The 26264-nt window shown below is 36.3% G+C and overlaps 1 protein-coding gene across 3 annotated transcripts; it reads right to left on the reverse strand.

The window, feature by feature from the left end:
• Positions 1–103: 103 nt before the first annotated feature.
• On the reverse strand, positions 104–26153 carry LOC132140593 (unconventional myosin-XIX-like). Of its 3 annotated transcripts, XM_059549407.1 has the most exons (23): positions 25891–26151; positions 23515–23662; positions 22872–23020; positions 19129–19242; positions 16820–16946; positions 16629–16698; positions 16413–16515; positions 15284–15380; positions 15099–15175; positions 14663–14753; positions 13705–13870; positions 13441–13514; positions 13056–13291; positions 12689–12865; positions 10345–10485; positions 9833–9940; positions 9655–9725; positions 9410–9489; positions 8090–8247; positions 7773–7902; positions 4327–4412; positions 1679–2014; positions 104–1146 (listed from the first exon to the last, which is right to left on the reverse strand). In XM_059549407.1, the coding sequence occupies exons 1-23, from the start codon at positions 26008–26010 to the stop codon at positions 1033–1035; spliced, it is 2973 nt and encodes a 990-aa protein (XP_059405390.1). In that variant the 5' UTR covers positions 26011–26151; the 3' UTR covers positions 104–1032. The 3 variants fall into 3 exon arrangements, with proteins under 3 accessions (XP_059405390.1, XP_059405392.1, XP_059405391.1); XM_059549409.1 differs by lacking the exons at positions 104–1146; positions 1679–2014; positions 4327–4412; positions 7773–7902 and adding an exon at positions 9261–9323 and having other exon boundaries at positions 8107–8247; positions 25891–26152; XM_059549408.1 differs by lacking the exons at positions 104–1146; positions 1679–2014; positions 4327–4412; positions 7773–7902; positions 8090–8247 and adding an exon at positions 8290–9260 and having other exon boundaries at positions 25891–26153.
• Positions 26154–26264: the final 111 nt, after the last annotated feature.

Consider the following 26264-nt stretch of genomic DNA (forward strand, 5'->3'; position numbering starts at 1 on the left):
ATACTGCTGAGCATTTGTGTTGTCACAGAAACTACAGGCAGTAATTACATGGATTTCATAATTCATATTCCACTCTGCAGAATGTCAAAAAAAAGACACAAGAAGCCTGTAATAATCTTTAGTAGCATTATCAAAGCTTGACAAGGTGTTTGACATGGTTTGTTAAAGTAGTGCTGTGTTGTACAAAAAAAAAAAAAAAACCTGTTTACAAGTCACGTTTTGCTGATTTATGCCCTGAGATTATAAATATACAGAGATATTGATTATTTTTAGTCATAAAAGAAGCTTGTGCATGCAATTAAATGTTTAAAAAACAAACAAAAAACCCCCACATTATCTAAGGAGGAACGCTGTGTTGTGCCTGTGAGCAGCTGGTGATAGAAAATATATTTCAGTCTAAAACTGCAAAAAATGAAAAATCTTGACAAAACGAGTTCAGATACAAATGCAAAAAGTATATTAACTCCATTTGCTTTGGTAAGAACATAAACAGCAATGCTGAAACAATGGCTTTTCCCAGTAGTGTTTGTGCAATGAAAAAGTAAAAAAAGATGCCAAGAAAAGTGTACAAACTTGTATTAACATTAAGAATACTATATTCTCCAGTATCTCCCTCAGTTATCATTATAACTCATTAATAACATTGTTTTAAAGCCTGTTATCAGTTTGTAACTGATAATAACAGAAATCAAAATGTTAAAAATACCCGATTTTGGTATATATTAGCAGCACATCATGAATAAAAACTGAAAAATTATCTACAATTATCACTTTTTAAAGCTGTGCAAGAAACATTATTTAAATGATGACAGATCATGCTATTATAAATTAATAGTTATAAAACGCTTTGGAGTATATACTGATTGAACGCAGCAGAATTAAAAGGCACTTGCTGAAACCTGAGAGAGTAAAAACAACTAAACACTGAATTGCACTAACATTAAGGCAGCAAGGCTAAATGTTTAATATCACTTAATGTAGTCTATTTGAAAGGTGCACTGGCTGCATGAAAACTTTTAACAGCATGAAATCTTAGGTTCTCTCCAGCAGGATCTGGTTGAATCCGGTCACCACGTCTGTCTTGTGCATTGGGTGCATGTCAGCGTAGAGCAGCGGAGACCTCTGAAGATGCATCTTAATGGAGCCCTGTCAAAACAAACAGTTACACCACAGTTAAAGCAATATTTCAGCTTGTTCTCAGAATAATTTGAGCATAAAAGCATGATTCACTAAAGAAAAATTCTATATAATATTACATCAAAATGTGTCAGGGTTATTGTAGTTAACTAAAAACAATTATTTTTTTATTTTAGTTTTTTATTTTACTTTTGTATTTTTTAATTCTTTATTTTGTACTGTTTTGCCTTGAAACTAGCAGAAATACTTAAAGTTCTAAAATCACTCAAATTAATAAATAAAAACGAATAAAAACTGCGTTTTTCATTCATTTTTGTAATTTATTAATTAAAAATATATTTATCCCGGGAAACAATTGTTAGTATTTTTAACGGGTCACAGACACTGATCCTTTCTAATTTAATTCATTCTCATTTAAAATAATCGGTTAACAAGTGTTGGTTAGGAAAAATAACTGAAATGAACATCTCTACTAAGCTGTATTTCTCCTGGAATAGTTAATGGTCACTCAAGATAGCCGTATGTCTGAAGCGTCTCTTACCCGCGGCTGAGCTCTGATAGACGCCACTCCCTGGTCAAACTGGTTGGTCTTTACTTTGTATTCGCCGTGTCTGAATGGGATCTTAAGACAGGCCATCATGGACACGATCCGCTGGAAACCCGTGGCTGTCAGAGAGACGGTGACGCTGGGAGCAGAGGCCATGACCAGACCGATGGGCCATCCTCTGACCATCACAGGCTCCTGGATGCTGGAGAGCTGCACAGAGCCTCTCTCCTTCAGCAGAGCATCCAGCTTCGGCAACACACATGATGCTTCGTTCTCCATGAAATCCTCAGCATCATCCAGCTCTGCCTCAGCTAACGCATCCATCCACGCCTATCGAGGAGGAACACAGAGAGATAAGAAAACGGCACAAAACATGTAGAACTGAAGCTAAAACAATCTACATTTAAAGTCAGCAGGAAATGTTGTTTGTAACCCATTTTATGCCACAATTCTAAATGAAAAAGGAAATAAAACAAACATTTCATTTGATAAAGCATATTAAATAAACACAGAAACTCAAAGGTCTTATAACAAAATAAACGTTCAGTTTGGGTACATTTCACAGGAATATAATAATACTGTATATTAATGACAATAATAATTCCTTTTTTTAAGGAATATTACAATTACAAAACAAAACCATGTGGCACTCAAAACTTTTCATTAAAAATGTATATTATATACTGTAATGTACTTCTCAAAGTAATACTTTATTTATTTATTTACAAGCAAAAAACAGTACGCTTGTTATTACTTGCACTACTGTCTGTTCATCCAGAAACACTGAGTAATCCATTTGCACACTGTAATTTTTCTATGCACTTTACTGTCCATTGCAATAGTGTAAATTGTTCATATGTTCATAGTTCTGCCTATAGTGTACATACGCTTTTATATAATCCATCTGTATAGTATGTCCATAGTACACCTATCTGTATATCATGCTGATAGTATTTAAAATCTGTAAATTATGTCCATAATACTTATCTGTATAGTCATTGTACATATTGTAGACCTTGTATATTCTGTATTTACTGCTTATTGCACTTCTGGTTAGATGCTAACTGCATTTCGTTGCCTTGTACCTTACATGTGCAGTGACAATAAAGTTGAATCTAATCTAATCTAATGTAATCTATTAAACAATTTCTCAAAATACTTTTTAAGGAATAGCATACTATTTTTCGACCGTGTTTTAATTTAAGCAGGAAATCTCTGCTGTGTAGCACTTTATTAGTAAAAAACTAAAAAGAATTGTTACATTTGATTACATTTTAAAAGATTAATAAAATAAAAAAAGAATTAATGTTTGCATTTTATTTCTTTCCTTCCCTTTCAAACACCTGCCCTCATCCCCTGGTATAAAACTGTCTTCACAATCCAATCGATTCCCAAAAGACCAAATCAAGTCCTGTCCAACATCTTAAATTAAAGGTCCCATGACATGGATTATTTCCTTTTCTTTAAATGCTTGTTAATGTTTCCTTAGGTGTACTTATATTGTTAGTATGATTTTTACATTTAAAATTTAGAAATAAAAAGCATTTTTTATATCCTGATATTAGCCCTCTGGCTTGAATGCTCTGTTTGAAGGGGCGTGTCTGCTATGAGACTCAGAGGAAACGACAACTGTTGTGATTGGCTGACATCTTTGCATTTGAAATGCGTATTACATGTGGAACCCTCTAATATATATATATATATATATATATATATATATATATATATATATATATATATATATATATATACTACAGCTGTCGAGATTAACGAATAGTGGATTTGTTGATTATATAATTATTTTTTCGATCTTTTCCCATCACATGAAAGGCTGCAGTGATGAGCATTGAGTAGACAGAGTTTGTTTATCGCGTGAATGCAGTCATCTCGTCATTATTGCAAAACGTTTTCTCTCACAAAATGCTTTCACCACAACTAAAAGCAAACACATGAATACAGTAAGAGCTTTGTTGTGCAGCATAACAGCGTCATTCAATGTAACGGCAGTTTAGGCAAGTGTGCAGATTTACTCGCGATGTGTGACAGCTCCGGAAAAAAGGGAGCGTTCTTTGATCGCTCTCTGTAGTTAAATCACAATTTAAATAACAGATTTGTTTCATGCTACTAAGAGAAACAACGTGAAGTTGATCGTTTAGTCACTGGCTTGATTCACTGATGCATAAACAGTATTAAACGATTTAGAAAGAAAGTCTGTGTGAACTTGAATGATTAACTACACATCAGAAAACACTGATCACAGATCAGGCATTAATGAACACTGTTACTCACGGTTTGTGCCGGTGCTGTCGAATCCATATCATAAAAGTCTGTTTGTAACGCCTGTGCTGACATTGCGACTGAATTATATGTAAATATTTGGGCGGGCAAAGCAGAGAAAGGGGAGGTAACATTTCTCTTTACAACGTCACAAAGAGGAGATTCCAGATCAGCCCGTTTGAGCTTCCATTTTTTCAAGGGCAGAGAAAGATAGTAAAATCTCGATTTACACCGATTAAAATTTTTAGAAACTTGGGGACCACAGACATGCTAGGGGAAGTCATATTAATGTTAAAAAACCTCAGAAAGTGAAATTTTCATGTCATGGGACCTTTAACAAAAATAAAAATCAGCACAATGCTTACCCTCCAGCGCCTCCATTTGGTTTGGATGATTGATGCAGCTTTGTGCCATTTCTTAATCTCTCTTCTGACCAGCCAGGTTCTCACACCTGTGAAAAAAGATACACAGTGTTAAAAAAAACATTATAACTATATAGAGCTATTTTTTCTTATGATTTAAACTCTGACAGAAGCAGATATGGAGTTTGTGATAAGTGGCATAATGAGCTGCTCACGTGTAAATGAGCACAGTGCTTTTGGTTTAACTTTGATTACTCATGCAGCTTGATTACTACATCCTCTATACTGTATGACTTGCACTATGAAATTAGTGTGGTCTGATTTGGCCTTTGGCTCTACTGATCTCAGTGAAGCAGGTGTGTGGCTCAGATGAGCAGCATCTGTTCTGTTTTGAGTTTAAGGGATAATCAGGAGGAAGTTGATCAGGTGTCAACATCTAGACACACAGCAGATGTCTGCTCCTTCAGTCAGGCAGAGGTCAGAGAGAAATGCACAGTCACTGGATCTATTCCTGAATAATAATGTCTTCTCGATTGTGCACTTTATCACATAAGCTGTGCCTACAAACAGTCTACAAACACAACCAGCTTATTTCCAGGTTTAATATTTAGCAATAACTGTGAAAAGTCTAGAACAAGGTAATCTGTCATTAGGATTGCATGATTTATTTAAAATAAAAAATTGTAATGAGAAGCGTTTTCCACAAAAGAGAAGCTTTGACTTCTCTATGCGGTTTTCCGTCAAAATAAAAGTTTAATGATTTAATGTAATGGTTAAAATGACAAAATTAAGACAGCCACAATATTATTATTGTAATTTTACTGTTTAAGTGTATGAATAAATAAATTCTTAAATGATTTTTTTTTTTCATTTTACAGTGAAATTACAATATACAACAACAACAACCTTTATTTATAAAGCACATTTAACACAATAAAAATTGATCCAAAGTGCTGTACATAGTGCATAGCAGGACTACACTATAAAAAAACAACAATTACAAATTTCCAAAAGCTAAAGAATAAAAATGTTTTCAGAGTAGATTTAAAAATGTCCAATGAAGGAGCAGACCTCACATGATAAGGAAGAGCATTACAAAGCTTGGGCCCAGCCACAGAAAAGGCCCGATCACCCTTTAATTTGTAATGACTTCATGACAAATTTAAAAGCAAGTGATTTGAAGATCTAAGTGACCTAGCAGGACAGTATGGCACAATAAGATCACAAATATACCTTGGTGCACAGCCAGACAATGCCTTGTAAACAAACATAAGGATCTTAAATCAACTCTAAACTTAATGGAAAGCCAGTGAAGGGATGCCAAAACAGGAGAAATATGATCCCTCTTTCTAGACCCAGTCAAAAGTTTTGTAGCAGCATTTTGAACAATTTGCAATCGAGATTGAGGAAGACCACAATAAAGAGAGTTGCAATAATCTAATCGTGATGTTACAAAAGCATGAATTGCAACTTCTAAGTCTTTGCTTGAAAGAATATTCTTCAACTTTGCAATAGATCTTAAATGGAAAAAGCTTCCTCTAATAACCACACTAATCCATTTATTAAAGAGTAGTGAAGAGTCAAAGTAATATTTATTATTTTGTTTTTATTTAGTAACTTTTTTGATATTTTAAGTAGTCATAATAATTACAACCCGAATTCCGGAAAAGTTGGGACGTTTTTTTAAATTTTAATAAAATGAAAACTAAAGGAATTTCAAATCACATGAGCCAATATTTTATTCACAATAGAACATAGATAACGTAGCAAATGTTTAAACTGAGAAATTGTACACTTTTATCCACTTAATTAGCTCATTTAAAATTTAATGCCTGCTACAGGTTTCAAAAAAGTTGGCACGGGGGCAACAAATGGCTAAAAAAGCAAGCAGTTTTGAAAAGATTCAGCTGGGAGAACATCTAGTGATTAATTAAGTTAATTGATATCAGGTCTGTAACATGATTAGCTATAAAAGCTTTGTCTTAGAGAAGCAGAGTCTCTCAGAAGTAAAGATGGGCAGAGGCTCTCCAATCTGTGAAAGACTGCGTAAAAAAATTGTGGAAAACTTTAAAAACAATGTTCCTCAACGTCAAATTGCAAAGGCTTTGCAAATCTCATCATCTACAGTGCATAACATCATCAAAAGATTCAGAGAAACTGGAGAAATCTCTGTGCGTAAGGGACCAGGCCGGAGACCTTTATTGGATGCCCGTGGTCTTCGGGCTCTCAGACGACACTGCATCACTCATCGGCATGATTGTGTCAATGACATTACAAAATAGGCCCAGGAATACTTTCAGAAACCACTGTCAGTAAACACAATCCGCCGTGCCATCAGCAGATGCCAACTAAAGCTCTATCATGCAAAAAGGAAGCCATATGTGAACATGGTCCAGAAGCGCCGTCGTGTCCTGTGGGCCAAGGCTCATTTAAAATGGACTATTTCAAAGTGGAATAGTGTTTTATAGTCAGACAAGTCCAAATTTGACATTCTTGTTGGAAATCACGGACGCCGTGTCCTCCGGGCTAAAGAGGAGGGAGACCTTCCAGCATGTTATCAGCGTTCAGTTCAAAAGCCAGCATCTCTGATGGTATGGGGGTGCATAAGTGCATACGGTATGGGCAGCTTGCATGTTTTGGAAGGCTCTGTGAATGCTGAAAGGTATATAAAGGTTTTAGAGCAACATATGCTTCCCTCCAAACAACGTCTATTTCAGGGAAGGCCTTGTTTATTTCAGCAGGACAATGCAAAACCACATACTGCAGCTATAACAACAGCATGGCTTCGTCGTAGAAGAGTCCGGGTGCTAACCTGGCCTGCCTGCAGTCCAGATCTTTCACCTATAGAGAACATTTGGCGCATCATTAAACGAAAAATACGTCAAAGACGACCACGAACTCTTCAGCAGCTGGAAATCTATATAAGGCAAGAATGGGACCAAATTCCAACAGCAAAACTCCAGCAACTCATAGCCTCAATGCCCAGACGTCTTCAAACTGTTTTGAAAAGAAAAGGAGATGCTACACCATGGTAAACATGCCCCGTCCCAACTATTTTGAGACCTGTAGCAGAAATCAAAATTGAAATGAGCTCATTTTGTGCATAAAATTGTAAACTTTCTCAGTTTAAACATTTGCTATGTTTTCTATGTTCTATTGTGAATAAAATATTGGCTCATGTGATTTGAAAGTCTTTTAGTTATTATATTATTAAAATTTAAAAAACGTCCCAACTTTTCCGGAATTCGGGTTGTATTATTTATTCATTAATTTATTATTTATTATTATTTATTCATTTTTTCATTAAATAGCCATATTGATATATAACCACAAAATGTTGTCAGAAAAAATAAATAAATAAATAGTGCAGTAGTCCCCAAATAGTGCAGGCCTATTTGTTATCCAACCATACTACCTGTAATCGCAGAACAAAGATGTTAAATCCTAACCTGCTTGTAAGCGGGTGGCAGCCTGTGTCCTCAGGTTACACTGACGGGTCTGGTGCCTGCGCCAGCAGCACTGGATACAGAAGGCCTTCTGTGAGCGCACCCTGCTCCGGTGCTCCTCCAGCATCTCCAGCTGCACAACACACGCTCAATTAACTACTGACATCAAGATCAAACACATCTGACAGCTTGTGATTGCATCAGCTGAGACAGAGTAAACAGGCTGAAAGAGTTCAGTTAACTTTCAACAGCTTCCTCAGAGCAAATGGGCATTTTACAAATTGCATTACAATCATAAGTAATCAGACTGCATGCTTTACCAAGGAGTGTGTGAGAAAGACTTTGGTCCTGCCACAGTGCACCATGTTGTTGTTGTCCTCAGGGCTGAGGGTGGAGTGTGTGGCAGGTCTCTTTAGGACCACATTGAGCACATCCTCTACAGCAGATCCCAGAACAGCCTGATTACTCATCCCAGGGCCTGTGAATGAAACATGAGCTTTAGAAATATATTTTTATGCAACTTTAATTGAGCTTTAAGGCAAGGCACTGCCAGTAAAACCATTGCTTTTCATGCACTGGTCAATGTTGAGGAATTTTGCTTCCATAACATGTCTTCTTTAGGAGAGAAAACACCCAAAACACACATTTAAGTGCTTGTTTTGGTTTACTTACATAAACCAACTTTGCAATTTTATACCCATCTAAATTCTAAAGGTTTTGCAGTATGGTTTGGTCATATATTATTTACCTGATTTATATAAGGGTTTATTCTTTAAAAATAGTCAAATATATACATGTATATGCAAATTGATGTGAGTTAATTAGATAAAGCCTCATCTGCATATTGAACATAACATTTAAGAAAACTGTATCACAAACAACTGTGTTAAATGTACTGTGATAAATCAATTGGTGAAGTACACTGACATTTATTAGCAGAAAACTTTACCCCGTTTACCCTAATGCAACTGAAATCCAGCACTTTAGGGTCATCTTATAGGTGCGTTATGTTTTGTTAAAAACTTGCTTTTACTCGTGGTGGGTCTAGGTATTAGAGCAGACATGTTCAGTCCTGTTCCCATGAATCCACCTTCCTGTAGATTTTACTCCCAATCCTGCTCTAACACACACCTGTATTTTTCATTACCTAACTTGGTTGGTTTAGGTGTGTTTGATTAGATTTAGTCTCTGCAGGAAGGTAGATCTTTAGGAACGGCATCAAGCTCCCTTGGTTTATCAGAGATAAAGAACAGATTTTTACTAATGTTCAACTAACTAATGTGCACATGTAAGAAATTCTTATCTGTATTAAATCCCACAAGCAGTGACATGAAACCACATGCAAAAAAGATTCAACCACTTGAACAAAGATCTATTTGTTTCTACAAAAGACATTAGTAAGAAGGTAATAGTAAAGAGAGTAAGAGGAAAAGGCAAGCAAATGCATCACTGCATGCAAGATATCCACTAAATAAGCATGCAGTAATTCACCTGTAATTCACATTATTATAAGCACTGTGTTCATTAAGGACAGAAAGAAATGAGAGAAGGTTACTGAAAGAAAAGACAGGATTCAGATATTAAACAGGAGAACGAAAAAAAACAGACAGTACTTTGTATACACATCATGTTCTACGTACTGTTCGCTTGGTTTATTTGTGCAGTTAGTCTGGTGTTAGCAATCATCCCGTATCTTTGGAGGAAACTGCCATATGGGATCCTGTACAAATAATACAAAAGAAACTTAGTTTTGATTCTGAAAGGAATTCTGTAAGAACATCTCTAACTTTGAGATGATATGAAATATACAAAATTTTGGAATGTCATCCAGGTTATTTTGAATTATTTGTTAAATGTAGAGACTGAGATGTGCTTGTAGTGTTACCTGATGGGAAATCCTGCTGCACTGATGTTTATGGTTTCTACTATCCCACAGGCCTCAAGCTGAGCGATAACCTGTATGCAAACCAAAACGAGACTTCCCAAACCAAGCCGTGAACTACTGTATAAATCCCAAGGGAATCCCAAGTGAAATGAGACAGAAATGCATGGGTTTTTCATACCTCTTCCTTTTTGAAGGTGAGCGGTCTGCAGTCAGGGTTGGGTTTGATGCAGCGCGTGTAGTGCGGCGTGGTGCTGTGCAAAATCTTCATCAGGCTTTCAAGAGAGTTCTGCATATTCACAGAAACACAAACAAATGATTATATCAAACACAGTTGCAGGTCAGTCTAAAAACAATGCAGTATCTTTATCTGTCTTCTTTAAAACTTTACCTTTGACCTGTTTTTCCATGTGTAACTCCGTTTCATTACACAACTTAATTTCTGAACTTATTTGTATGTATGGATTACTTTGGGCTGTTAATAACATGAAGGTGAAAACTGAATGTCAACAGCACCTTTAGAAATATATTTACTGGGAAAAATGGTGACGTGTTCAATACTTTTTTTTTCCTGCTGTATCATCTTATAATGTGAATCATCATGATTAACAGCTAAACCCCTTTTTAATTACTTAAAACCACAGAAAGAAATCTTTCAATAAACACTATCTAATACAGCTTAAAAACATGTACCTTAAATTTGGAGACAACAGTGACCACTTTACTGTGTTTTCTAGACCCTTCACTCTCACGGTCATCGTCAGCAAAGAGACTGTTCAGCAATGAATCCTGGGACTTCTGAAGGAGACTGATGATCTCAGGGGGAACCGGGTCCTACAGAACAAATGGACTTCATTAATCCCTAAGAAAGAAATCTCAGCATAGAACAGTCACATAGTTTGTGTGTACTTTTATTAAACTACTTTTATACAGGGTTTCTGCAGGGTTTAATCAGTCAAATTTAAGACTTAAGACCTTTTTATGACTATTAGGATTTGAATTTATGTCCTACACGAATTACGATAAATAACTTCAGTCTTTAAAATTCCTTTCAAAAGTCTTTTTTTATTATTGACTTTCACTGAAAGTAACAAGTTTTATTATTTAAAGAGTTATTCTATTGTTTCTTTAGATTAAGAAACTGAAGCCTTCGCCTTCTTTTCCTTGAGTATCAAGAACATAGGAACACTTAACAATTGTAACATTGTAAAGTAACATTGTAAATTAACAAATATTTTATGCCAGTACACCCACAGGCAGGGCATAGCTGGGGTCAGCGGGGCCCCAGTGAAGGTTGTACCAGTGGGCCCTGTTTAAAATTGTTTAATTTGTATGTTCGTTCATTTTTATTTATTTGTGGTATTTACACAATGTTTAAGTTTTTTTCAAGTTTGTAGGTGTCCAGGTACAGAAACCGAATAATTAAATGTAAAATAGCACTGGATAGTCTTCAATGTAAAAATTAAATATACAATCAAACCAAAATTTATTCAGACTCCTTGAACATTTCTCACATTATTACAGTTTATTTGCTATTGCTTCTAAAATGTTTATAAAATATGACAAGAACTTAGAGTTAAACTGTGTCAGAACAAATTCGTCTTGATAATGTCATAACTTTGATAGGAATGTATTTAATGGATTACAATCAACCAAAACTACAGACAACTGTTATTATGACAATATTTACACAACTATCAATACTTTGTTGACCAATTACCAAGCAATGCTTCATTTTGTTCAGACTGTGGTGTGAAAAGGTTGCATTAGCAATTCAGAAAAAAAAAATGCATGATGCTTTATAAGGTGCTGAATAATTTTTGTTCCCAATTTTATACATAGATAGATAGATAAAACTTTTATATTTATCTATTTCACTAGTAGTTCACTGTATGAAGATTCTTTGGGTATAATATGTCACAGTTTGCTTATACTCACTTACATAAATGTATTAAAGTCCTGTACCTACTAGTAAAATATGTATATCAAAAATTATATCTGGAGTCTGGATAATTTTTGGTTTGACTGTGCATAAATTCTTGTTAAAACTACAAAGTAATGCAGTCAAGAGCAGCGAGTGATTTTTCTTTTATTTTCTTGGATTAACATTACAGCAGCCAGTATGTAAATTAGGCACGGTCACTTTAAGAGATGATGAACGCATTTTTTCCTCAACTGTTTACTTTCACTTAAGAAATAACTGACAAATAACTGAAAAAAGAAGTTTTTGAGCATACTTTCCAAGGTGGGTATTTTGACATATTTTGTATGTATTCTTCGGCACAAGAGCAAAAAGAAGCAAATTCGGTGTACAAGCGTTTTGAGACGCCTTTCTCTGCGTGAGTCCTGAACACCTGAACACCGTGGTACTGAATTGGGCTCTTTCACATCCTTTTTTGTTTGTTCAAAACTGTGATTAGTATTTGTTCGTTCATGTGCAGGAGGGACTGTCCGTGATACGCGGCTCTCTCTCTCTCTCCGCACCGAACACAGCGTGCGAGTAACCAGCTACTCAGTACAGCTTTTCCGCATCTTGTGTTTGGATGCTTGATACCGATTGTTAGCGACGGGCTTGAGCCAGCTACTAAACGCACCGTCTTCGAACCATAGATCGTTAAAGGTACATTTTCCCATTGTGATAGCCAGGATGATTTCAATTAACCTAAGCAGTGACTCAGTAAACAGTGACAGAGTATGATACAGTATGTTCGGAGTTCGCACGGGTTTCTGTGAAAGTCCTTCTGACAAGTCTGTATGCTGCCGCATGGACCTTGTAGTTCTGGAACGCTGTGATACCAGTGTGATCCCACCCAGATTCCTCATACAGAACTACAACAGGCGAAACAAATGAATGCCATTGCCGCTGCGAGCGCATTTTGATGGAAGAACAAATTAATGGACTAGCATATCAATTTAAGACGTGGCTAAATGTTTTTTATGACCTTGTATGGAAAATAAAATTTTTATGGCCTTAAATTCTTATTGTTAAATTTATGACTTTTCATGGCCCCGCGGAAACCCTGTTTATGGTTCGCACCTTGTTCTTCTCCATCATGCCCTCAATCTGGTAACTGACGTTGCCTGCATAGTGCGCCACCGTAAAATGGGGCTCTTTGCTGAGTTTGTCCCAGCTGATGCTGGAGTTATCCGAGAGCTCCTTTTGCAGACGCACACGAAACTGCGTCGCATCCGATGCTCTGTTCAGACGACACTCCTGGACCACAGAAAGACAGTGGCCAAAGAATCAGACAGACAGAATAAAGAGAAATAAAGAAAGAATAAACTCAATAGTGCTACTAAAAAAGCTCTTTCACTATGCAAGATAATAGATAAGCTATAAATAAAGGCAGTCACTACATTTGTGATGCAAATATTTTTCTGATTTCTGATAAGTGCAAGCTGACCTCATTGAGAAGGGAGAAAATGCTGGAAGGACTGCCTTCAATCAGGTCCAGGCAGCCCTGGTTGTCTTGGTACCGTATGAAGGACCACTGCAGCCCCTCGGTCACATACTCCTCCTGCTGGGCCTTCAGGTAATGAGCCACAAAATGCTGCTGCAGCTTCTCGTTAGCGTAATTAATGCACAACTGCTGTAGATTGTTCAGGAGGAAGCATTCAAAACCGTACACATCCAGCAAACCTGTAGAAGGCAGCAGCCAAGGATTAAATGTGTTTTAGAAGTATTTTCATTGCATTAAAAAAAAAAAAAAGATTTGACATTAAATTAGTAGTAATTATTATATTAGGCAATATATTACAATTAAATAAGTGAATAATTAGAATATGTACCAATGAAGTTGCACCACATGGAATTGTCTGAACACATACTGTTGTTTATGAAAGTGACTAACCAGTCAAACAGCCTGTAAATGAAAAAATAAAAAAATCTTGAAATATGTTCATTAAAACTATTTGCTACAGCACTCTACAGCATTTGCTTTAAGTATATCGAATTTTATAAATAATGCAAAACTCTATGAACTCAAATATATGAAATGTGTTTTTATTCGTAAGCGTCTTCATAAATTGTCAAATCTAGTTCATACGACTCACTGTGCATAAATGACTTTAGCCAGACAGTCTCTGCGCACGCCGCACTCCGACTGAGAGCAAGGTTTGAGGACGCTATGTTTGCCAGCGCGCAGAGTTCTCACGGTCAGACACGACTGCAGCTCGTCTAAGGACACCTGCAGCAGGTCAGCGGCTTTCCCCAGGAAACCTGAGCACAGCATTAATATAGAGAGAACAGTGATCAACACAAGCTAATAATATCAACACGTCCTTGGGGGGGGTTACTGACATCTTTGGCCTCAGTATACAATAGATATTCCTATTCTTATTTCATATATATATATATATATATATATATATATATATATATATATATTAAGAAAGTAATACTTTTATACAGCAAGGATGCATTAAACTGAAAAAGACACAGTAAAGACGTTTATAATGTTACAATAGATTTCTACTTCAAACAAATGCTGCTCTTTTGAACTTTCTATTCACCAAAAAATCCTGAAAAATAAAATGCACATGGTTTCCACAAACATATGAAAGAGCACTGTTTTCAACATTGATAATAATCAACATATTAGAATGTGATCTGAAGATCATGTGACACTGAAGACTGGAGTAATGATGATGAAAATTCACAAGCAATAAATAGCATTTTACAATATATTCACATTTCACAGTTAAATTGTACTAATATTTCAAAATATTACTGTTTTTACTGATCAGAAAAATGCAGCCTTGGACAGCAAAGATACTTCTTTCAAAAACATTAGAAATTGTTACAGACCCCGAACTTTTGAACAGTAGTGTTCATAGCAAAGAGCCACAGCGAATTGCTGGTGAGAGGAGGAATGTGACAGGGACATGTCACAGCCCAGAAATAAATGTGTATCATTCATAAAAGTACTCATCATGTCTGGAATATGCATTGCCTAATTCACTGTCATAGCTAAGCTTTCTATATAAACTATACAGAAGAAACACATCACACCTTTGGAGTGTCCATCAAGATCACAAGGCTGAGCCTCTTCTGATGCAGGACTGAAGTCCACGTTCCCCAGCTGCAGAAGACCTGCAATGATCTTTGCAAAAAGACAACAATCATGTCATTTTACAAACTACAGTACAATATTTTTTCCCCAAAAAATTCTCCCATTAACAAAGTAGTTTACACTTCATTTTCTTGTCTCCTGTGCAGTCTTATTTTGGTGCATGAATCCATATAACTTCACATTCATAAATCAAAAGGTAACTTTTTTTTTGTCTCCATACACTATTTATATAAATACTGTCTTTATAACATAATTAAGGTAATTTAACAAGTTAATTTAATTAGTCCAAAAAACTGAGTGTATTCTGTATCTAAAAACATAATCAAACACCAATCATCATTGAGGTTTTGATATATTTTTACCATTTTCACTTACCCTAAAAACCTGAGTACGTTTCCCCTCATCAATGCCAAGGTTGATCATGGCTTCCACAGTCTCTTGCAAACAGTCTTCTGCTCAGACACAAACAAACAGAATGCAAAATGTCAAATAATAACACAGTGCCTCATAAAATTGACTTTCATGCATCAAAATACAAATTCTTGAAGTACAATCCTTGCCTTCTAAGGGTTTCTCAGCATGTGGCAACCAAGCAAAGTCTTGCTCCAAAGGCAGCATCCATTCTAGTCTCTGTTTCTCTGTGGCTCCTTTCATCATCTTCAAATAAAACCAATAATAAATAACCAACATAGAATTACCATATTACTGGAAATAATCGAATAAAATACGAGTCCATTTCCACCGCAGGAACTTTCCCCAGGAACTAGGTACTTTGACGTGGTACCTTTGTGTTTCCACTGCAGGAACCAAGATCTAAATAAAGTTCGCGAGGTAGTACTTTTTCAAAGGTCATTCAATTTTGGGGGTGGGACTTGGCGCTGAACATGCTGATTCGTTCAGGTCATGCAGCATTGTATTTCAACCACCATTTATTTGCATAATAAGTGCATATAATTAAAGTCGCCTTTGTTTCAATGCAGGCTATGGTTTTTTGGCAAGGTTTAAAGGAAAAGAGCACTTTTAGATAAACAAGGCAATAATTTTAAAGTTCTTAATTAAAGTTCTTTAAGAACCGCAGGAATGCTTTTAATACAAATTAAAATGCAAAAAAGGGCAGTAGAGCTGACCGTTTCTGTCAATGGTAAGTTTTAAATCTAAAATGTTTAATAATGTACGAAAAGTTTAAATCTTTTAATATAAATTAATATAAAATTCTGTGATCAGCCTCAAAAATCCTGATCATAGCACCCCTAGTGTGAGGGGTCCAGAGTGATTTTGACAGCCCTTTTGCTCACTCTGGATCCATTCTTGAAGAGTAGGGAGGGTTGTACCAATGATTCGCTCAGCAGTCTGGACTATACTCTGTAGTCTTCTGAGGTCAGTTTTGGTAGCTGAGCTGAACCGCCAGACAGTAATAGAAGTGCAGAGGACGGATTCAATGATGCCGGAGTAGAACCCTTTCAGCAGCTCCTGTGGCAGGTTGAACACTGATGTAAAAACATGTCCTACCCTACGTGATTTCCCCCAGGAGTTTGTCATAATTTTCACTGTACTTTAAGCCATGATGAAAACACAGACAGCAACAGGTCTGGGGTAAAGTATTTCGGTGGAAAAGCGACTTGTGACAGTGTATACTTTGGTAGTATTTTTATTCCTGGTTAACTCTGTGAATGCAGTCTCTTAATTTACCTGGTAGAATATGTGAAAATTTCTCTCAGTTGGTGCTTGGAAAGCCACTCTGGTCTTCTCCAAAAGATACGTCTGCACTGATGCCCCAACTAGCAGCTGAGAGCTAAATTAATAAAAAAATTAAAATAAAATAAAAACACTCACAGACCTTTACACCAATCACAAGATTCTCCATGTTCAATTCCATGTGTGTAACAAAGAGAAAGCAAAACTGACCCGTTGAGCTGAAGCTGGATGTATTTTCCAAAACGACTGCTGTTGCTATTGCGTAAAGTGCAGGCATTGCCTGGAGAAGAAGGAAAAGGAAAATAAAGGCTTTAAGAAAGCATGTAAGGACGATATCACAGATCTTCAGAGAGGAAATGACAAATGAGACTGAAACATCAACTGCTCCCTGTATTTCTCACCAAACGCCTCCATGACTGGGTTGGAGTCCAGTACTCGTCTTTCTATCTTCTCTACGGTGTCCTGGCACTTCTGAGAAGAAGCGGCTACAGTGGCATAATACTTCATCAGACACCGTGACGTCCATGTCTGAAGAGATTTTTAATAAAAGAGATTTGATCTAAATCATGTTGTGAGATGACTGTTTTCAGATCAGTCCTAATCTTAGTACTAGGGATGGGCGTTTTCCACAAATATCACATTCAAATATTTGAGCTCACAAAAAGCGAATATTCGAATATTCGTTTATTTAAATTAAGTTTAATGAGTCAGACGTTATTTTTCAGCAACATTTGTTTTCCTCATTTTGAACAAGCTTACAATAAGCTTGAACATTACACATCGTGTTTTGTAGCTGAAAACCTTTAACAATGCGTGCAAACAAACAAAAGTACAGATTAAAAGCAAAAAAAAAAAAAAAGTGAACAAAGAAAAAACGTAAAGCAGCCTGCAGCAATTAGGCTATTGTACAGAATGTAGCTTACACTTAACTTTTAAACTGTCAGCAAATCTTTTTTGCTTTTTTTCTATTGTTTCAAATGTTCTTGTTAAGAAATATAGGCATGTAAACATGATTGGGGGAAAGTCGGCTCCTTAGTCTGTTAACAATAAGGCCGGCCGCAGAGAAAACGCGCTCTGACGGCGCAGACGTTGGCGGGACTCACAAATAACGGTGTGCTAAGCGAATACGTTTTGTGAAGCGCTTCGTGTTTTCGTTTCACCACTGAATGGGATCCTCATCTGGTGGAATACATGGCTCCAGCAAGAACTGTTCCCACTCGTCTCGGCTGGACTCTCTGTAATCATCGCTGGAGAACTGGCTCAGCCTTTTCAGACGAGTGGGCATTGCATCTTCTTCATCGTGGCGACTGCATCTGCACCACTCGCATCAAGGAAAATGTTCTGATAATGTTCAAAAAAGTTTTTTTTTTCTTACTTCTCTCATGTTTTCATCGAGAAACCTGAGATGTTTGTGCCGAGGGTCTAGGGCAGACGCGAGAAGAGGAGTTTTCAGTGCATTCTCCAAGTTAGCTGTGTTTATTCGTTGCTTGAGAGATGCTGCAACAATGTTCTTGGATCACTTTCTGTAATTCTCCACAGCATATTTGAAGTACTGTAGAAGACCGCAGTTCTTTTAGGCGGCGTTCACATATCGTGTCTTTTGCATGCTCAAGTTCGTTATTTCCAATGTAGGCGCGCGATATGCGCCCTCATAATGGAAGCGACGTGGTCCCGATGCGCAAGCAGTGCGACGCGGTCCCATTTTTTCCAGGCGCGTCCGCACTGCATCGAGTTAAAAACATCTCAACTTTTCAGAATGCCACAAGCGCAACGCAGGTTATGTGACAAGAACTAAACATTCAGCTTCATCCTTTCCTGTAACAATGTTGAAAGCTCTGCCAAGATGAAGGAACAGCTGATCATAGCTGTATATGGATTGCCATTTAGAAATAAATTTAGTAGCAGAGCTACTGAAAGCGATTTTTTTTTGTGCTGCAAATCCATTTATCCTTTGCTGAAATTTCCGCGTCTTCATGGAGAGAACGCGTCGCCTCATGAGCGCTTCTGCCCGAGCGCTTTGGAAAAAAGGAGAAAGCGGCGCGCATAGCCTTTTCCACGCATTATTAGGCGCGATATGTGAATGGCCCCTTAATCATTCATTAATTATTTTTTGCTTGCATACACCTTCAAATATGCCGTGGAGAATCACAGAAAGTGACCAAATTAGGTTTTATTGTGAACTTTTTTTTTTTTTTTGCGAAATTTGAATATCATTTTTATTTATCGAATAATTAGAGCAGAACGAATATTCGAATGTTCGACTATCCGTGCACATCCCTACTTAATACTGTATGTATTTAAAATATATTGAGCTTGACAGTTCAGTTAAAGACTGTCAATGATGAGAAATCATAATTTCACTTTATATTTTTAGAGACTATTGAAACATATAGCAAAAAAGGCTTTCTAAACTTCAATAGATACAAGCAAGCAGTGGGTTCATTTTGAACAGGTGTGTTTTTGTAACTGTAATCTGAGCTGAGTAGTTTGAGCAGCACACTTCAGCTGGGAATGTTTTATGAATCTTTCACAATGTGATGCAGATTTACAAAGTGACTGACATGTAAGAATAGAGCAACTCAGAGTAAAGCTCTGAGATGTTTACATAGAACTAGGCCTGTTTTCAGACCTCTTTAATATCATGCAGTATCTGTAAAACAAGCACTGAAAAATATGATCTACGAAATTACACAAAACAAACATTTTTTACCTTCCCAGCTCCACTTTCTCCAGAGACGACCAGCGATTGGTTCATGGGCTCCACCTGGCCTTGCACGTTTCTATAAGCCTCTTCTGCTACGATGAAGATGTGTGGCTTAAACTCCTGTGTACAAAAGTATGCTTTAACATTGCTTTCTGTATAACAGTGGTTTCTGTAAATCAGGTTGAGATGGCAAATGTTTCAGTGCATATGATCAAACATCATTAGCACCAAATGCGTTGCATTTTCCCCCATTCAAAACTATACGAGTAACACGTCTTGGGTATTCTATAGTCTTTGATATAATATAACCAACCTTTGCCTGTTTCAAAAATTGTCCTTAAGTGTTTATGCAATATCTAAAGTGGCCACTGTTTATTTATTTTTTTACTTCCTGATTTGCAGTTTTTTCATTAACTTTCTTTGATGTCAAAATAAACATGCAAAGTATTGTCAAGGTTACTGGTCAACGGCACAATGTAAAAAGTTCAGACCTCATAAATAATAGCTTCCATTTTACTTAATTTAATTATTGTGCAAGTTAATGATAAGGCGGCAACAACATATAACAAGAAACACATAGATTGAGAAGGACTCATTAACTTTACATTTAATACAACTGAACCTGCAGCTTACTGAACAGACAAAGTGTGCAAACATTGTTTTGATACTGTCCTCTGCTATGATAAAAGACAAATGGATTGACTAAACATCATCCTGTCATCTGTTACGCAATATAAGCATTTGAAAGGGAGGTACAGATCACTTGTTTCAAAAGGCAACATTTAAAACCCAAACTAGGGTTGGATGTATGTCCAAAACCTTCATCTCATAGTTGAGTAATTTTATATCATAATGGTAAACAATTACAACATAGTTGTTTTTGCTTCATGCAACAAAAATTTAACTTGGGCAGGGCGATTTGGCAAAAAATGTAAATAAAAAAAAAAGAATAAAAAGATTTTTTTCAGAACGTTTGACCGATTCTCACTTTTTTTTACGATTTTTAACTAGTCAACTTGAAAATGTAACTACAACATGATTAAAATAACTTTTCTTTATTAACCCTCTAGTTAAAGAAAATTCTATTCCAAGTGCACCACACATGAAGTTGTCAACATAATGTAAATGTCAAACAAATCCCTTGTTAAATATCTTTGCAGAAAAAATGCATGAACGACAACTAGCCTACATATAGTACAAACTTGAAAATGCTTTTAAAAATTTTTTTTAAGTCAAGGTAATTCAGCTTTCAGCCTCTCACCATGATGCAAACATGAAATATCAGACATAGAGTAGTAGTTACAGGGTTTCCTTTATTAACTGCGCTGCTTTTTGATATTTTTTTATTTTGTGTTGCGCTTGCGTTCTTGCATTTTTTTTCCTATTCCACTGCCCAAGTTAAGGATGACAACGATTAATTGATGATCGATTAATTGTCGATAAGAGATGCAATCAATTAAAGCTATCGGTGGTCGATTAACCCTGTTAATTTTGGGCTGTGCGGCTCGTGCGCAAAACACGTGCGAGCGACTGTGAGTGACGGTAATGGTATATTTTTCTGGATTCCATTTCTTTTCCATTTTAATTTCTCAACTTTTTTTTTTATGGTTCAATTAAATTGTATTAATCAAAAAGCATATCTAATTAATTAAAATCAGGAAACTTTTTCTCCCCCAGTAATAATCTAGTTATCAAATGAAGGTATAAAACATTACTTTAATTTATCTTTTAATTATTGAAAATTAAGCAAACATTATTTTTTGTTAAACAAAGGGGACTTACTATTATAATTAAAACATGGAAGAAATGTTGTGTGATTATTCCTTAAAAATAATGTTTCTTTCTTTTAAGTAGTAGTAGGCTATGTACATTCTGCTGAACATTTCTGGCAAATACTTGACTTTAAATTAAACCGGACTTTTATTTTGACGGGTTGCTGTGAATACCTTTACAGTTCTGTGTATGTGATATGACGCTAGTTTTACCCAAATCAAATCATGAAGTCAGTCACAGAACAGTTCTGGAGATGTTCCTCGTGTTCACCTCCTCATTTAGAGAGACAGCGAACGCTGAAATCACTATGAGCGTCACATCAGCTTCCATATGTTTGATAGACGAAACCGCGTTAACAGAGACACACAGAACATGCAGAATTCAAATTTAAATCGACTTTTCAGGCTTAATAGTTACAGATACTAGTCCATATCGTGATTTGATTTAAATGTAAAGACCTTCTTTTTATTAATTCATCCAAAATTTGGCAAATTCCGTGACATTCCGCGTTAAACTGTGAATTCCATTTTTATGACTGGATTCCGTGATTCCGTCTGCATTTTCTGCATCGCGGAAATCATAGGGCCCTATATATATAAATGCATCATCATTCATTCATAATGCACAAATTAAGCTTTTCATTTGATTTAAACTTTAAATGTACATTAAAATAAAAACAACACAAAGTTCTTCAACGTGGAAAGCAATAGAAATGTAGTAACTAAGTAATTTCACCAGATAAGTATTTCATATCTTGTGCTTTGCAGGGCTGTGGCACACAGGACACAGTCGATTCATTCTACAACTTAATTTGTTCCTACAACTTATTAATTTGTGGCACCTGTTCATAAATAATTTAACTGAATTGAGTGAACAAATCAATAAATCGAACAAATTTTTAATTCATGAAAAAATGGGACGCTTTCAGGAATTGATGAAAAATGAGACGTGAGCAATAACCTCCAAATCCAGCCAAACCCGGGTTCGCTTCATCCACATATGCACGCAAGAACTGTCACGAACTAATGCTCTGTATGCTGGATTAAAAAAAAGGGCAAAATTTGACATTTTCCGGAACAGGATCAAACTAAGTACTGGTTATAATACTCAGATAAAAATGTTTGATGTGAGCAGCAGTGTGTTTTGCTGCAGCAGCGCTGATGGCAATGGTTCATTGACTGCGCAGCACAGCACAGCCACACACGCCACAGTTACGTTCGGCATAATTTTATTTTAAATGCCATACTGTCAGTTGAAAACATTGCAAATTTTTTGTTTTGCACATCCTATCATACTGGTGACTGCGTGCCACTTCAAGAGTCGCATTTTGCACCATTAAGGTTAACGATTATTCAATTAATTGATCATTAATTTAAATGACGATCATGGAAATTATTGAAAATTAACATCCATAGCCCGCGTCACCACTTTGTCAACACAAAAGTGCATTCTGTGTGAATGACGCCTAGCACTTACGTTCCTTCACATGTAAGTGGTTAATCACATACGGTTAGATTGTTCTTTTCTCTTTATTATCATATTAACTTGTATATTGTCCAAGTGTCTAATTCTAACATTTGGAAATATTTATATTCAAAATCATGATTCATTGATTAAAAAAAACCTAATCGTGGCAAAGCATTAAATTCGAATTAATCGATAAAATCGGGAAAATCACCCAGCCCTATAGAACCAAAACATATTGCATTTATTACTTACATAGTCAATCAATAATGCCTGTTTTTGATACATCTGATGATAATCCAGTAAACTAAATACTTCAGGTTGGTTTAGTCACTTTTTGGTGACTAAATTTTATAACAAAACCAAACCAGTTGACACATTTCTACCAATGCACGGAATGAATCAAAGCACTAATATGACCGTAAAAAGTATTTATGGCTTCCACACTAAAGCATTTGTAACTTCCATATTTTTTACTTTAGAGATGTACTGACAGATTTGAGCATGTTTACCTGAGGTTGAGGAGCAGTGTGATATTCCCTCATCACATCCAGAGAGTACAGGTGAGGGATGGGCTGGAAGGGGTTGAGGGCGACCAGCGTGCAGCCAGCATGTGTGTAGAAAACCTTTGCACTGTACCTGGCCTGCAGACATTTCAGCACTGCCAAACACAAAACACCACAGCTGTAATTCAACACTGACCCAACAAGAGGACATTTAGGACTGGTATAGAAGCTTGTTTGTGCCACAGAATAAAAATATTATAATAACAACTCACAATTCTGACAGAAACTGAGTTTCTGAATTGTTTTTCTTGCAATTCTTAGAGATATAAACAAGCGATTCTGAGTAAAAAAAATCTGAATTGCAAGATGTTAGCTCGAAATTGTGAAAATAAAGACTAAATTGTAGGATAAAAAGTCACAATTACATTTTGATGTGACATGACTATCAATATTTAGAATCAGAATTCAAGCTCCAATCTAGAATTTCACAAAATCAGACTGTAATACTGTAATGTGGAAGAATATCCCATCATCTGAATTGGGCAAGAAATAAATCTTGACATTATTCACTTAGTAAACATCATAAGGCCAATGAAGAAAAATGACCAGTGTTACAGACATATATCCCAAGCACTTTTGCACAATGTACCTGTAGAAGGCGTCACCGGGTTGACTTTAGTGAGGTCATCGTACGTGTGAAGTTCAGCTTCGTTAATAAGGAAGTCTCTGATCTCCTCTTCCAGTGAATCATTGAGAGATTTCCTGAGGTCCTGGCTTCTGTCTTTCAGTCTATTAACCTGCATGATGCATTTAATAAAGACCATGTTATTATCATAAAGAACAAGCAAGTGCAAGCCCTGATGCCAATTCGAACACATCTTGAAATTTCAAAAGCAAACTTGATCTTCAGAAAATGTCAACATCGTCTATTCATAATATTCTTTTCTGAATCTGGAGAGAAATACGCATACTTGCACAGATCTGAGAGGACAACAGGGAGTGGACTTTTCCACTGGATGATGCATAATTACGGGTTATGTCCTCATGTTTTGGCCAGAAGTGATGGTTTGAAGTTAAAAACATCTTAATGATGGATTAGTTTCTTACAAACATGCAGGCCTAGCTCTTTACTTTACAAGATGTTAACTGATGGACTGGAGTGGTGTGGATTATTGTGATGTTTTTATCAGCCTGTTTAGCCTCTCATTATGACGGCACCCATTCACTGCAGAGGATCCATTGGTGCATAAGTGATGTAATGCTACATTTCTCCAAATCTGATGAAGAAACAAACTCATCTACAACATATTGGATGGCCTGAGGATGAACACATTTTCAGGAAACTTTAATTTTCTCTTTAAAAAAAAACATATCCTTTCAGAGCCACGTATGCAACTGTGTATTACATAATGCACAATACCATAATTAAGCTTGCTTTATGTCAGATGTGTTGTTTATGCATGACATCAAAGGAACACGCTTTTTATATTTACCAAGCCAATACATATGCTTGTCATATTGCCAACACCTTTGGTTGACAATTTAAGATTTGACTAATTGCTTGTACTTTCCTCATTTGAAAGACAAAGCAAATGCTGAGCAACAATAGAGTAAGAACATTTTCCAAATTTAACACGCATGGACTTCAACACAAAAATTAAAACTGTCATGACATGAATAAGCAGCGATTGGTAATTACAAGTCCTTCCTCTGACGCTGCTGTGAATCCATCTGCTCTGATGACAGCATGTGTCGAGATGGGTCAGGACATGCTGAAGACAAGCTAATAATACACACTGTCTGCTGGACAGACCCGCTCCTAATCCAATAACAAGCACAGGTAAAAGACAACAAGACTGAGCGGAGAGCATCTTAAAAACAAAGAGTGGTAAGAGACTTAGGTTAGCACAAGAGATCACACAGATTAGTTAAAAACTAACTAAACATTTGTAACAAGACAATTACAGATTTCCATGGAACTGATACCATTTCATCCATCAGGAACTTTCTGTTCCAACACTTGGGTCAATGAATTAATCATAATGGCCCAGAAAAAAAACAAAAACTGATTTTTACTTTACCTGCGGCATGGGAAACACTGCATGGCACAACAAACCACCTGCATTATTCTCACTTAACAGTAAACCCAATTTAATAACTGAGGTTGAGCTTTGATGCTGCAACTAAATGAATGAATCAATCTATATGAACACAGACAATATACAATAAAGTGCTTAAAAAAACATTTACTCTGACACAAGTGGCAGGTTCCCTTTGGAATGACGTCAGATATCTTTTGAAATGTTCAGGTTCTGCGCATGCTCGTATTAGGATAACCTGCGGAATAATCTGAGTATATTCTTCAGATTAACTGCACCGTTGATTAATCCCACAATGACACGAGAAACACGAGACACGTCAATGCACATGCAAATGAGGGAACACCGGAAAAACAAGCCAGTTCAAAAATAACTGATTAGAAATGAATCACAGCAAATCACTTTAACAGTCATTGTTCTGCTCCCTAGTCATCTGCATTATAACGTTAACGTTACCTGTTTAGGGTGGCATTAATCAAGCACGTTACTTACTTCCCTTAAAAATGTAATATTTATTACAGGAATAAATAGAGAGTAATTCGAGAATTAAATTCTGAACGTGTAGTATGTATATTTCTTGTCACAAATATATAGGGCCTACTTTTAACTGTGATGGGGAAAACATATAAATAACGTTACTGATGAGTTAGTGTTACTGACATGAGGTTTTGAGGCATGTAATTGTTAATTTAACTGTTAGCATTTTAATACCGTGGTGTTCTTTAAAGAACCTATGGAACATACACCACCATTTTTATAAATTACAGTATTTGTGTAACGTTAATGGGTTGCTTTCAGATAACGTTAGACATGTTACTTTTTTTTTTACTTGTTTAAACTGCTTTTTTGTAGATAATACAATTTAAATCTAAAACTTTGATTTGAATAAAGAAAAAGTGAGGTAAAAAGTGTTACAATTTGTGTACCTTTTCCTTCTGGCGGTTTGGTCTTCCAGTTTTTTCCAAACTCCTGAATGTCCCGTCAGAACTATTAACGGTCGAAACGTCTTTATTTCTGAATAAAAGCGGCTGTTTTACATTCGCCATGAGTGTTAACTTTAAGAAGAAACGTTTCGCTGTATTTACTGTGTTATATCGCTGCCATTAGACTTATATTTTATGAGTTATGTTTTGTTTCTTCAGCCATGAAAATTCCTCAGTGAGTGAAGGACAAAACTCCCACCACACCAACGGCTACTGACGCTCGCAGCGACGTCACGCATTTGGACGCAAGGAAAAAGTCCCGCCCCATACAGTGACATTTGCCTTTAAGCCACGCCCAATGCGGAAAAGAAGCATCG

This window comes from Carassius carassius, chromosome 5, assembly GCF_963082965.1.
Source record: "Carassius carassius chromosome 5, fCarCar2.1, whole genome shotgun sequence".
Classification (NCBI taxonomy): Eukaryota; Metazoa; Chordata; class Actinopteri; order Cypriniformes; family Cyprinidae; genus Carassius; species Carassius carassius.

What these genes read in the sequence shown, in the direction of transcription:
- LOC132140593 (XM_059549407.1), bottom strand. Translation starts at nt 26,010, where the DNA reads ATGGCGAATGTAAAACAGCCGCTTTTATTCAGAAATAAAGACGTTTCG. An exon ending in ATTTTCACATATTCTACCAG is followed by an intron (nt 15,381 to 16,412) that starts GTAAATTAAGAG and finishes TTTTATTTGAAG; the next exon opens with ATGATGAAAGGAGCCACAGA. An exon ending in CCAAATGGAGGCGCTGGAGG is followed by an intron (nt 2,015 to 4,326) that starts GTAAGCATTGTG and finishes CCTCCTCGATAG; the next exon opens with GCGTGGATGGATGCGTTAGC.